The sequence below is a fragment of the Leptopilina heterotoma genome, unplaced genomic scaffold, assembly GCF_015476425.1.
Source record: "Leptopilina heterotoma isolate Lh14 unplaced genomic scaffold, ASM1547642v1 Lhet_177, whole genome shotgun sequence".
Classification (NCBI taxonomy): domain Eukaryota; kingdom Metazoa; phylum Arthropoda; class Insecta; order Hymenoptera; family Figitidae; genus Leptopilina; species Leptopilina heterotoma.
In genome coordinates, this window is record NW_025110893.1 from 448,070 (window position 1) to 463,393 (window position 15,324).

Sequence of the window (15,324 nt, forward strand, 5' to 3'; positions counted from 1 at the left end):
TTTTTGTCAAGACTTTTATTTCTTTTAAAAATAATTGAATTTCTGTAATCACTTTTTAACTTCTCCAAAATTCAATTTTTTTTTTTAGTGTTTTTAACGAAAATACTTAGCACAAATTCAATTATTTTTAGTAATTAACTCAATAGGTATGTATTACAAATGAAAACTAATTTAAGAAGACTTTGAATTATTAAAATTTTTTAAAAATCTAAGTTCTTTAAATTTTCCAATTAAACTCATGGAAATTTTAAATTTTATAAAATTTTAAATTGAAACCTTTTGAAGTTCATTTATTTATAAAAATTGCAAATGCAACTCTTTTCAGAATTTTTTTTATGAATTCTAAAAATTTCATTTTTTCCAGTAAAAATCCCTGACTATTCCTATTTTTTCAAAAAATAATTATGGAAATATGCTTATTTGTTTAAAGAAAGTCAATACTTTAAAAAAATCCTGTAGAGACAATATGATAAAAAAATTTGTATCATGTGTAAATTATATAAAAATAAATAAATATTTTTATTGTCAATTTTATTCTCCAAAATTGATATTTTTGTTTTTCTGGTATAAGCAAAATCCAATAAATTTAGAATTTGTCAATCAAAAAAAGGTTCTACTAAAATATAATTTGTTATACTGAACCTCTTAAAAAAGCATTCATTGAAAATATTAATAATTCTATTACACATAATTATCATGTGTAGCTGAAATCTTTGAAAATTGCATGATCCAATCAGAAATTCCATAACAATTTAATGTTTTTAGATTATGCACGCCTTGTTGAAATACTGGTAAAATAAATTTCTCACCAAACCAACTACTCTCTTCTTTGCGCATGAGATAAACTCTAAAACAGTAGACGTTGACAAATTTTTCCCACTATACATCGTGATCCCACTATATTACATATTACTTTCTCATGTCTTGTTCTACCCATCACTAAATTGGCGATTCTTTTAATGAAATTTTTTCCACAAAGTTTCTAAATAAGTTAATTGCGTTTAACAAAAGAAAAACATCATTTTTATTGGAAGTATACTCCAATTCGACTGAATAAAAATGCCGACAATATCAAAACTTTAGAGGGCTTTTTAAAATTTCGACAAGGTTTAAATTCTATTCAATAGGACACAACACTGCGGAAAACAACATGAAATGCCCCAAGAACCCAAGATTCTGAAATCTACAAATTATTCGAAAACAAGGTTGCCAGAAATTAAAAACTGTTTACGAGGTTGTGTAGGGGAAGTAATCTTCTTTCGCCTATTTATTTCTGACCTTAAAGATTCTTTTAATGGGGAAGGTACCAGAGAAACAACTTTAGACCATTTGACGGAGACCTTACAACAGGCTTATGTAGATGATATTGCAACATTATCTGACTCAGCCTCTCGGATGAGAAAAATGTTAAAGGCTCAGGATAAATATTGACTTTGACTCTCTAAAAAGAAACCTGCTGTGATCAGCGTAAGGAATTATCATTTTTAAAACGAAAAATGTGCGCATAATTTAATATCAAATATTTCATTTTTATACGCTTGTGGAGAAAAAAATCATAGTACCATTACACTTTGGTTTCAAAAATTTAATTTTTCCTAGCATTTTGGCAGTTACACTTTTTTAAAATAAATACGATAGTTGTATAACAAATTCAAAAAATTGAAAATATGTTGTACGTGACCTATTAGTGATTTAAACCCACTATCATTAAACAGTCTGCAATTTTTACCCCTTCAGGTTGCTTAGGACCGGGCTATAATTGCATCGCAAAACACGATAAGAAATTTTTGTATGTTACAGATTGTACACGGTTGAGTAAAATTGTAGTTAACATAAAACATGGCAGAATTTGACGACTGTGGCTTCAATATCAAGAAAATGAAACAGGATATCAAGACAGATGATGCTTCATAATATTTTTCTTTATAATGCCACAAACAGTCTATGGGTATCCTTTTTCGTTGATACGGCAGCCACAATCATCACAAATGAAGTCATTCCTTTAGAATTATAATTTTACTATAATAAATTAAACCATTCCATCATAATTTTACTTTGCTAATTATTGTTATCCAATTTTATTAATCTTTACTGAATTATTTCAATAGCGCATTTTAATTTTTTCCCCACGTGAGAATTCTAAAAAGAATTACAATTTTTTAGGAGTTTCAAGCGTAGAAGAGCGACCGAATTCGACGGGTTCTATTTCCTGATTCTGAATCAGTTCATCCATTTTTGCGTGAATAACATTAAGTTTTGATTGTTGAACAATCATAAAGTAAAATAATTTTCGTTCTGATTGAAAGACTAATATTTCTTAACTCCCAAATGACACTCCGCAAAACGTCCACCTTAAAAGCCACATTAGTGGGAATTGAGATTTATAATCTTCAATAAACCGCTTCTAATTTACAATTAAGCTAAAAAAATACTTATTACACCTAGTTTATTTCTCTTTGTGAAAGTTACAAGGAATCTATCATTACAGTAATCAAACTATTTACATAATGTAAGATTAATAAAATGATTTTAAGCCACAAAATTGACTTACGCAGATATTAAGAGCCAAAAATAGATTAATTAAACTGGATAAACGTGAGTAAAACGAAAAGAATTCATCATTTTAAAGAAGGAGTTAATCCTAAGGAATATAACTCTTTCAATTTTACTCGTTTTGCTTTAATTCTAAAGAGGTGTGGCTTTTATAGAATCTTACTGGAGGTCAAAATTCTACTCCTAATTTTACAGCGTATGGAATTTTTAGAGAGTAAAATTATAATTTCATAAATAAATTATTATCCTGAAAATAATAAAAAAAAATTATAAATATTTTCTAATAATGAAAAACAATGGTTCAGACTCATCCCCTGACACTCCGCCCCTCTCAGTATCTATTCCTTTGAAAGCTCATTTAATTACCTTTATAATGCTTATTTTTCTATTTTATAAGATAAATTTTGCCGAAGCTATGGAGTATTATTTAAAAACAGCCTTTTTAAAGCACTATAAAGAAAAAGAGCTCAAATACTTGATAAAAAATACAAAAATACTAAAATTTAAAAAATTAAAATCACTCTAAATTTGAGTATGGAAGTAAGAATTCACTTAAAATTTGTTAAAGCTGTTATATTTTAAATAAAATACCTTTCAGGTAGGTAGTATAAGTGAATTCATATTTATTGAGAAGCAAACCCTATTTTCCTTCCAGTAGGTACTATTTCTAAAAATCTCATAAGTAGTAAAAAATTCTTTTCATTCAATGTGTAGTCTAATTTATACAAGAAATTATTCCGATAAAATATAAATTGATTTTGAAAAAATAAACAACTTTGTGTAAAACTTTCTTTTCATGCATAATTAGGTAAGTCTGGGAACACTGTAAGGAGCGCAACTACCGGTTCGCTATATTACATCCAGTCACCTTGCGACACCTATGCAAACATTCTTAAACGTAACATTTTCCACAGTCAACTGAGAAATATTAATATTATGAAAAATAGAAAATTCAGCAATTTTATAACATCTTCTTAAATTCAATGAAACACTTGTTTCATTGTTCTTTCTCTTTCTGCTCGCTTATTGAGCCAAGATTTCATTGTGTTCATTATGCGACCACCCGCTTATAAATTGTTTCATTTTTTAAATAATGCTAATGGATGCATAAAATTTATTCTGTTGAAACTGCTGGATAAAAAGAGTAACTTTTCTGAGCAAAAGAGTCTAGAAGATTCTGCGGAAAGAGATGCAGATTTAGATGCTTCCAACAGTTTCAGCAAAACATGAAATCTATTATTTTTTCATTTCCTGCATACGGAGCTGTGACCCCGTTTAAAAATGATGCTGTGACACTGACAGAAGGTGGGGTCGGCAAAGTGTAAGCTAAGGGAGCCTTCACAAATTACGTAACATATTTTCAACCACTTTTTTCTACTCACACTCCCTCTACCCCTCAGAGTGTTGCGTAATTAGTGAATGGTTTCTAACCAAACCCAACTTGTTTATATCAAGTCAAGTCAAGAATGAATATGAGACAAAGAAAATTCAGGGCTCTTTGAGATTTGGGCCAAAATGGGTAAAAATCGACAAAAATGGACAAAAATCTATTGAGAAATGCAGTGCAACAGCAATTTTTTTCCAATTATTTGGAAACGATTGAATCATTGCAATTAGAAATGATTGAAATTAGATAATATTTGAAGGGAATTTATAAAAATAGAGTGGATTTTTCTGCGAGAAGAAACAAGAAAGGCAGTGGTAGGATGGTGCGATAAACTGGATAAACTTTCTGCGTCATATAGGGCTATAGGCAGAATACTTGTACATAAAACAGCAATGCAGTGTTTCTCTGCTGTGGCAGAGGCGTGGCAACGTCGCTAGAGCGGGTGTGCGTCCTGACTGAGTCCTGCTTTGGTGGGGACTGTGGGAAAATTCTCATGCCATGGACTACGGCAAACCATTGACTCTCAACTTGAGGAGCACTTTTTATACAATTGTATTAATACTACTTCCTGCTTTCACAAATTCAATATAATTCAATTACAATTATTCATTTTCAATGCAAGTAAACATAACTAACACCATTCTTTGAAAAACCCGCGACACTTTTTTCGGATAATCCAACCATCCTCATTCTGCCAACAATGTTTAACAATAAATTTAAAATAGAAAGGATTTTTAAACATAATTGCAATTTACATCCGCTCTGAATGGTGCAAAAAATAAGGGATAGTTCATCAAGCATATTGTACGATTTGCCATTTACAAGGGAAAAAAGTATATCCACAAGAGTTGAGTTTTGTAAAGGATAAATGTGAATCCCTGTTAAAATGAGAGCCGCCATTTGTTGGGGCCGTCAAAGCAAAGAGAAGGTTAACGCAGACTCTCAAGTCCCCACTTAAACCCACTGAAAGCACCGGGTGGTCACGACCATACCACGAGGGTGCATAAAGCAAAATTATTTGCTTAAAACCAATATAATCGCAAGGACGGCTTCTCTTTTGCAATGCACTAATGAATTATAGTGTAAATCAAACTAATATTTAGCATCTAAATATTATTCACAAACCCCACTTGTTGTATCAGCAATTTTAAATTTTAAACTCAATTTTTAGATATAAAATTCTGCCATACAAATTCATTTAAAGTGAAAACAAGACAATAGTATTCCGTTACTTTCTCCTTATTATTGAAAAGAAAAAAATTCCAATCTACGAAAAAAAGAAAAGGAATTTCTTACAAGTTTACAAATATAGTAAGCGAGGGACTAAAAAGCAGCACTTGCTGGTGACGATTCGGCTCAAATCTTACAGGTGTTTCCATCTTGAAAACAACAAACTTCAAGTCCCATCGTATACAGAAGGCTCATACTCGTCAATTAATTTAAATCTCCCTTTTTTGGAATTAAAAAAATCAATATTTGCTTTAATACAAAATAAATCATTGCTGAATAGTTTAAAACATGTAGAAAATTTTCCATAAAGGTGTTAAAAATTTAAACTGTTTCAACATGGACGTAGTGGGTTAGAAAAATAATGTTTCAATAAAAATGAATAACTTCAAAATACTAATTTCTTATGATACAATAGCTTTTTCACAATTTGGACTAAGAAAGCAAATGGAAACAAAGAAATAGACGCTCGGCTGTGGAAAACCGAAGAAGAAACCAACGCAACACTACGCATACTATCTACAGAATTTTCGAGCACAGCATCCGGATATTTATGATTTCGTCCTAAGAACAACCACCGGTTCGTGGAAATTAGGATATTTCTAAAATATCCATTACTGTTAGGACTATCTTTTCATATGCTCATGCAGCAAACACTCAAATGAACTTTTAGAAAGTGTAAATGATTTTTTACAATTTATTCAACGAGTTTACGTTAAAAATGAAAAAATGTTTCTGTAACAGGAGTTGGAAAATTTTAGAACATTTTCTCATTATTGTCATTTGACCGAACAGAAATGTAATCAAATTGTCACTTTACTAAGTTCAAATACTCTTTAAAACTTTTCTTTATATAGAATTGTTCGATACAATAATTCGGTTAACTTTTAGCTGGGTCAAATAACAGTTCGATTAATTGCCGGACCAGTCAAATTATCAGTTTCGACAGATTTTTTGTGGTCTATGGATTGGGAATATACATTTTCGGAGGGAAAAGACCCACTGTTTTTTTTTAACAAAAGCTGAGGTTTTCTCCTATAAACACAACTTTTTTTAGTCCTTTAAAATAAATTGTTTATGTAATATTTAATTGCTTACAGACCCTCATGAAAGAATCGATGTCAATGGCCTTAATATTTTTTCCAAAGACGAACAATTCCAAATACAGAAACCAAAGAATTTATGTTCAGTATTATTGCAAAATAGTTGTTTCTTAAATAATAAAATGATGGCGATTTAAAGAGTGTTTGAAAAATCCCGCTTTTCTTGTTTCAATTTTTGAGTTTGAAGAAATAATAAAAATTAAAATTTTGCAATAATTCTAGTTCCAGTCAAGAATATCGACGGTTTAGAGTGTAAATCTGCCACCTCACAATTATGAAATTTTCCAGGAGAAGCAAAAAGCTTTTCAAAAGAATTTTTAGATTATATTCTTATAGAACAAAACTTTCAGTTTATTTGTTTTATTAATAGAATAACAACACTTTTTTTTTTTAGCAATTTAGAGACATAATTGCATTAAACTGTTTTACTTGGCTGATGTATCACCTCTTTATCTATCAAATACAAAAAGAATCTCAAATTCGATAAAAAGTGGAGTTAGCAGGTTTACACTCTAAACCGTCCATAAATGGTTAAAATTGACTAATTTTGTAAACAATTAAATATTAAATGAACGAATTATTTTAATTAACTAATAAAAGTTTTTTCATAAAGAGTACCTTTATTGAATCCAAAAAATTTTAGATCAACATATTCTATAGGAACTGAAAAAAAATTCCAGAAAATAGTTAACTTTTTAAAAACCAGAAGTGGTATGATATCTTAAATTTTCCCTTGAAAAATTAGTTCATAAATTAATTTTGTCCGATCAAAATGATAAAAAAACTAACAATGTAGTTAAAAGTACAAATAAAATAACCAAAGTTTAAATCAATGCAAATTATTCCTTAATTTTAGAAAAGGTTATACAGAAGATTAAAAAAATACCTTTTTAAGGGTTTCTCCCTGTAATAAAATTGTTGCTATTTATGAGAAAAATGTTTTTGTTTTCTGAACAAATTAAAAAATTTTACACTTATACTGTTTTTGCACCAACTATATTTTAATTATTTATTTTACTAGTTAGAAAAATGAGAAAAATTGTATACTTTGTTACAGAACTTTATCAAAGTTTTAAAATATTCAAGAAATTATTGGTTTAATGATGAATTTCACGGATATTAAGTCTATTCTTTACCCTGATGTATACATTTTAATTATAGGAACGTCAATTATGAATCATTCCCTTACTCCTTTTCATAAATTAATTAATTTTGCTTGAAAAATTAAGTATAATTATTATTATTTTCTCTGATATTATTTCAGTAATGCCACACGATGAATCTTCCGATATAAATTTCCGAAATAGATGTAAGGTAATAGACAATAAATAATATTTAAAAAAGATTTTATGGTTTATTAAGAAAAAATTTTAGATAAATGCTTTTTTTGGCGTTACAACTGGTGTTTTCCCCCCTTAAATAATTGTATCTTCCAAACTTTGCAAGATAAATTAATCTTCTTTTTATAATTTTTCTAAGAATTTTAAGCTCTTTGCTTCTTCTTTGTACCATTTTTCTGCAAAATAGCTCAAAGTTGAAAAATTTTTGAAAAATGACTAATGTTGTCCAAAGTAAAAACCTACATAAAGAAAAACATAAAGTAACTTTTACTATTTTCGGAGTAAATTTTTCTACGTTCGAAGTAAATTTTACTACGTTTAAAGAACATATTTGTAAAAATTAGTAAAGTTACCAGAAATGTTTTACTATAAAAGTAGTAAAAACTTAATATTTTTCTCCGTGTACTAATTGCACTTTCCGAAAGGTCGTGATTTATTTATTAGGATCAGAAATAATGTGAAAATGTGTGAGACATTTCGATTTTCTATCTCTTTCTACAACATATGTAAAAAAAAGACACCAGAATACCCAAGTGAACTTTGACCTTACGGATAATGCGATAAGTAGGTTTTTACTTTGGACAGCAGGATATTTTGCATCTATTTTGTATTTTCGTGGGGTTTTTAATTTATCATAAGCGATGTTAATCGTGGGACATCTTCCTCGATGATTATTTACATTTTCGCCTTAAAATGATCGTGTAGCATCATTGAAACATTTTCAGAAAAAAATGGATGTGATAGAACTTTTGGGTTGAAGTTTGTCCAAGTTCACCGTGACAGGCAACTTCGTGCTGTTATTTTAGGTGAACAAGTCAATTTTAGGCTCAACTTTAGTGTTGAAAATTTTGACCTACCACCTACAGATGACAGTTAGCTTAATATCGTAGGAAAATATCTAATCCAAATTTGGCGCCAAGTTCGCAATACTTGAGGTATTCTAAGTTCAGTAAATTGTACACTGATTGTCACTGAAAATCATTCAAATTTCACTGATTCAGTTTTAGATTTCAAAGGTTTTTTGATAAAAATGGCGAAAGTATAAGACGTTAGAATTCTTTGTACTATTTTTTTAAATCCGTAACTTCTGTTCTAATTTGAATATCAGAAAGTGTCCGCAAAACAACATATTTTAAAATGAAAATTATCAATATTACGAAAAATTAAAATCGCTATTTTGAAAATATGGGGGTTTTAAATTTTTTTATTTTTATAAAAAGTCCAAAATTGTCTTCTACATGACCTATAAGTTTCTTTGTGAGAAAAATAATTAAGTTTAACGTAATGCATTGTAAAGGAAGGGAACTGTCCCACAATTAAACTTACTTAGGGTCACATAGAAGACAATTTTGGTACTTTGGTAATTTGCTCTAAAAAATGTCCAAAAAATAGTCAAGATTGTTTACCTACTCCTGAAAAAGGGCTTTTATGTAAAAAATAAAAATGGAAATAAAAGAATAAAATAACATTTGGAACTTACCATCTGGACACATGCATTCGTACTGAAAGGGTTCCAGAAGATGACAGGAGCCTCCGTTCAAGCAAGGCGAAGGATCGCAAGGTATGTATTCGTTCTCGCAATTTTGCCCGGTATAGCCGCTGTCGCATACACATCTGAAAAATTTTTAAGACATTGAGTTAGCTTTTTTATGCCATTAAAATGGTATTTCATGTCTAACTGTAAATTGTAGATGCAATTAAAAAATTATTTAAAACAAAACTAAAGAGTCAAGATCGTCAAAATTAGATAAGGTTCTGAATTCAACAAATTGACGTTTGAAAAATTTATAAATTAAAAAAATAACGTTTAGTAGTTTTTTGGTATTGATTTTACAATAATGTATAACAATAATGTATAACAAATAACAATAATGCAATTTTTGAGGGAAATATTGCACGGAAAAAATTATTCCGATAAATTTTCAAAAAACTTTATATTGACACTTTGGGAGCCCTAAATTAGCTTGAATACTTATTTCTCTATTATACTCATTTTTTCCACGTGGAAATTAATTTTAAATTTACAATATGGAATTAAATAAAATTTTAATAATGAAGCCTTTTTTTCATTAAAATACAGTTTTAAAAAAATATTATAGATAAAACGCTTTTGGAACAATTTTGAATAGTATAGTTGGATAGTTTATTTATCCAGTAGAAACAGGTATTATTTGCTGCAGATTGCAGTGCAGTAAGTGAAAAAGTAGGAAAAGCTTTTTTAGCAATTCTCATATTTCTGCCCCTTAATATCTGAATTAGTGGAAAGTTATTAATGAAATAATGAAAAGTTGTCCACCAAATGATAGAACTGTTGTATTAAAAGTAATCGGCACAAGATGTTAAAGACTTAAGTCTCAATTCTCATGTAATAAATCAATATGTTACTAAAATAATTACTCATATTTTACTAATCAAAAAGGAAAGTCGTTCATAAAAATGCATAAGAACTAGTGAAACTTTATTATTCGTTAGTAGAATTCTACTAATTCAGATTAAGGATAGTTAATACATTGGGACTTTATTGGATAAAGTTTCTGTAAAACTACTAAAAAATGACAAATTATTTCAGACGTTCATGACTGCGACCTAATGACGTTGGGTGCGTGCTAGTACAACATCCACATTTTTGGAGCGAATACGAAATATTTACGTAATGTTTCATAGAAGAAAGATAAATTAACTTGTTTTTACAAATGGTGCAATTATCCTGAAAGTTGAAAATTTCCTTTTTTCTGCACTTGTGCAGTTTATTTATTTCTATAGTTTCTAATTAATAGATAAAATTTTAAATGGATATAAAAATATCGCAGAAAAATGATCTAGATTGTTTTGATTAAATGTGTACGTCCGCTTGAAAAGGGCGCACTTTGGCACTATTGGACTCATCTACCTGAGTATATTCTTAATTAAATTTCGAACAGTTTGGATCCCTCAAAGTGAAAAATTCGGAAAGTTTTATAGAGATTCAAGTGTCAAAAACCTAATTTAGGGAAAAACAAGTTTAAAGTTCAAATTTACATTTTCTTTCCAAGTTAATTAAAAATTAAATTATTAGTTATTTAAATTACGACAAAGTTATCGCAAATGCATAATGGGACAATTTGGTTTGCAGTAATAAAAGAATTTAATTATTTTAAAAGTTATTGATAAAATTCTTTATAAAAAATAAGTTGTTGAATTTCATAAAGGTTTTGAATTTGAAATTTTTTGAAAATCCTAATTCCTATGGAATAATAATAATAATAAAATATTTATTTAAAAGTTAAGTTGTTGACGTTTTCGAATAATTGTACAATTAAAGAGATTCGTAAATAATAATATTTAGAGTGAATGAGAATATTTTTTAGGATCAGGGAAAGTCAGAATTTTGTCTAGAAATCAGAGCAAAGTGAGGGAAAAAGAAAATTAATTTTTTATGGCAACCCTGAAATTGAGATTATCTCGTCTGCCGACAAAATTTTCATGCGAACGTACACAAATTGAACATTTTGTTAACACAACATATTTCATTATACGTACCTCACACCAATTACTAGAAGCGGAAGTACAATCAAAATGTAGTGAAGATTCATTTTCAATTTGTTTATATTGAGGTGATAAGATGGATAAAAACATAGTCTTCATATTTTAGTAGGATTCGAGGAAATTTGCACTTTTACTGCATATTCTTGAAAATAATGATGGAATAATACTGAAGAAAAACGCGAGCTTTAAACTAATTTACTCTCAACGTGCACTGTTTAAAATCCATGGCATTGTCCATCAACAGTGTTAATAAATAAAATTTGCTCTCACAATAAAACAGTAGGTAGATAATGATTAGAAGAAAACAAAGAAGATTGCACTTTAAAATTTGGAATTAGGATAAATAAATAGACTCTAAAGTTGAAAGAATAACGAAGGAATAACGAAATATAATTTATTTAAATTTAAAAATAATCCCGTGCCGTCACATTGACGCTGTGTCGCTGTCGAAAACTGGCGGTGAACGAATAGAACCCCACCACTCGCATTTGACTAGCACTGCCCGAACCTGTTTTCCCACGTTTTTACCGCACTTCGTTCTCAGTTGTCGGTTCTTGTCATTGGCACCAGCACTGCCAGCTCTACCAGCCCCGCTCATAAATGAATACACACAGCTTTTTTATGTCACTCCCGCAAATGAGCTTAAACGTTTCGAATTGTCTTTATTCCGCTGTGCGCGGAATTCAAAAAGTATCCATGAGATGTAGTGTGCAAACAGGGAAATCGAGGCGTTGCCATTGCCGTATCTCGAAAGTCACTTCTTCCAGCATCAGTATTAATTCACTACTTAAAATCACTCAACGTGATTAAAAAGTTCCTTGTAATTCCAAGAACCAAAACTCTTTTTATTCAACTCGAACAGAAAGCTGCCGGAGATCCAACATGCACTTGGCACACAAGAGTTGACGAGTTTCGAAATGCGAAATTTCATTTAATGTAAAATATAAAGTAAATATTTTTGATAGTGGCTAAATTGAACTGTTTAGGTCGAACTCGAACGTACATTACACTTGAGCAGTGAGAGAGAGACTAACCTAACCTTCCTACTCTATCCTATTGAGAGGGCAGCTCCATTTACCTCAGGCTCCAGACCCAATCAATCCCCTCTCCTCGGAGAATTTCTCGTTCCCCCTTGTACATTCGTTCAGATTCGTTCAACAACAAGTAAACGCGTTAAACGGGTTCAAAACTTGTCGGGCCTCTTCGGCGCAGCTCGGTCGCGGTCGTTTCCGCTCGGGAAGGTTGTTCTTTTTCATTCTCCAGCTCGGCATCAGCTCGGCATCAGCACAAGGCAGTCTCTTGTCCATTTTCTCGCGCTACCCCCTTCAATATACTTTTAAAACCTAGTGCTGTGTTTAAACATTAAAGGGCCCCGTGGATCTGGATATCCATCCCTTCCCCCCCCCTTCACCCTCGAAAAGAGGGTGCATCCAGATAATAATCAGATAATAATTTTCCATACAGAATTTTCACTTTTCTCTCACACTAAAGAATATTCTGATTCACTCTCAAAATTATTAAAAATGTTCTAATTTATTTACAAATTTCTTTAATTGAAAAATTATTCTCAAACAGCAATAACTTCTTCTTTAAATAAATATTCAATCATTATTTTTCCATACAAATTAAGATTTTCTAAAATTTCAAATTCAAACATTTACGTTGTTGAAAATAATTAAATTTTGGACAAGAATTGTATTATTTACAAAAGATAATTGAAAAGCAATTTAAAAAATTTTTGAACATAATTGAATTTCTGCGAAGAATTTTATAACTTTTGAAAATAATTTAATTTCTATAATCATTTCTAACTTCTCCAAAATTCAAATTTTTGTTTTTCACTAAAAATAAGAAACTTAAATTTTACATTTAACTTATATAAAATTATTACATTCTCATCAAAAATTGTATCCAAACAAAAATTTCTGAATGAAAAATTTTTGAAGCACTTTTTAAAAATTGTTTCTAGACTAAAAATGCTAAAAAATACTATTTTTATTCAATTTTCTAAATTGAAAATTGATTTTTCAAACTAATTTTTTATATATTTTTCATATTAAAAAATTATGGTTTGAAATTAGTTGGAAAAATAAATTAACTTTCAAGTTAAAAAAAATTGAATAACAATAATATTCTTTAGCAATTTTACCCTATGGACATAGTTTCTACAAAGTTATCAGTCGATTTCAAAATCTATCAAGCTTTAGAAAAAATAAAAATTTTAAATGGGTCACAGTATTATTTAACCCATTTTTTATGACTCTTGAATTCCTCACAAAAAGTAACCATAAAAATAACTTTTATGGAATATTTAAAATATTTTTACACAGTTAAAAATTTAATAGAACCTTTCCCTTAAGAAACAAATTAATTCCTTTTTTATATTCACATTTCTATCTGACTTTCTTTGTTAAAAATTAAAACTTAATTTCGTTCAATTTCCTAATAGTAAAAGTACAACATATACATAAAATTTTCTATTAAGGAAACTATTTCCGATGTAATTTTTCTAATAACTCAGTAAAAACAAGTCTCAAACTGTTCACACCCTAAACTTAACCAATGGCATCAGTCAACTTTGTTTAGAGCATTATAGACTCCGTTTACATCTTAGATTCAGCCTCAAAAATAGACTACTTTTAGTTTAAAGAGATTAAAAAATTGAAAGTTTATTGATAAGACAAAAACTTGCAAGATAAATTGAATTATTATCAATCGTTTAAAACTCAAATTGTATATTGAAATCTGTGTTCACTAAAATTAAAATTAATTGATGGACTAAATTGACATTTGTATTAATACAATTTTCTGAAATGAGAATTATATGATGAAATACAATTAAGACCTTAAGATTCTGAATGTTTTAAATAAATGGAATTTATTTATTTCCTCTTCAAATTTTATTAATTCTTTTATTCAAGATCACACAAAGTTTCCAAAACTTACATTTTTCATTTTTATTTCAGTCAATAATTTTTTAAAATATTTAAAAGAATAATTTATCAAATTTTATTAAATTGTTCATAAAATATAAATAAATTCAAGTTTCAAACGATTGAATTAGAAATTTATTGAGATTTTTATCGATCAAAGTTTTAATAATTTAGAATTTTGATTTATTGAAATATAAATTGCCACGCTTTTGCTCATTTCAAATTCCCTGACTTTTCCAGGTTTTTCAGGTTAAAAAACGGAATTTTTCCAGGTTTTTAAAACTACATTTATATTTTACAAAATTTTTAATTCTAACCTTTTTGAAATAAAACAACTTATAAAAATTGTTATAAAAATGACCGACTGATAAAATCATTATTTTATATTATAAGAATATTGTTACTCTAACTCATTCAAAATTACTTTCATTACTTTCATTCAATTATTCTTTTCCAGAATTTTAAACTAAAATTCTTCTTTATAAAGTTTAAATTAATTATATAATTTATGAAAAATTTCTTTCAACATTTTCAAATCCTTTTGTTTACAATTCAATTTTACGAAATTTCATCGATTATTCAGGTATTCGAAAATTCTTCCATCAAATATATATTAGAAAATAAAAAATTCAAATAACTTTAAAAAAATTCAATTAAACTTTTACAAAAAAAAATTAAATCTACACAATTTTAAGTTAAAAATATGAAAAATTCAAACATTCAAAGATTATAATTTGAAACCTTTTCAAAACTTTATTATTATCTAAAGTTTTAACTGAAATTCATATTTGAATCAATTATTATTATTATTAGAAAATTCTAGGACAATTCAATTATTTAAATACAAAAAAAAATAATTTATTGAAGAATTAAATGTTTTTTAAAATTGAACTCTCATTTAAAGAATTCTATCAACAAATTTTTTAAATAGGTAATTAAAATTCTTTTGACGACTTTCAATAAAATTTTTAAGAACAATTTCATTTTTCGAGAAATTAGATTGAAAATGTATTAAAAATAATTGAATCTCTGTAAAAAAATTTCATTGAATTGAAAAAAGTTTTTGAAAATAATTAAAATTTTGTCAAGAATTTTATTAAAATTTTTTTAAATAATTGAAATATTGCCAAGAATTTTATTAAAATTTTTAAAAATAATTGAATTTTAGAGAAAAATTTTAATATTTATAAAAATAATTGAAATTTTGACTATAACTTTTATTAAACTTTTGACCATAATTGAATTTCTGATAAGAA

General features: G+C 28.2%; 1 protein-coding gene across 2 annotated transcripts in view; it reads right to left on the reverse strand.

The window, feature by feature from the left end:
• Nucleotides 1-15,324, reverse strand: part of LOC122499799 (neurogenic locus Notch protein) — a 41,400-nt gene that overhangs the window by 15,785 nt on the left and 10,291 nt on the right. The window contains exons 1-2 of one of the 2 annotated variants that reach the window (XM_043608318.1): nucleotides 11,130-12,589; nucleotides 9,091-9,224 (exon numbers count right to left, since the gene is read on the reverse strand). In XM_043608318.1, the coding sequence (XP_043464253.1) occupies nucleotides 9,091-9,224; nucleotides 11,130-11,182 (187 nt within the window). In that variant the 5' untranslated portion in view covers nucleotides 11,183-12,589. Of the gene's footprint in view, nucleotides 1-9,090; nucleotides 9,225-11,129; nucleotides 12,590-15,324 lie in introns of those variants that run through there. The other variant, XM_043608317.1, reaches the window with a different exon arrangement.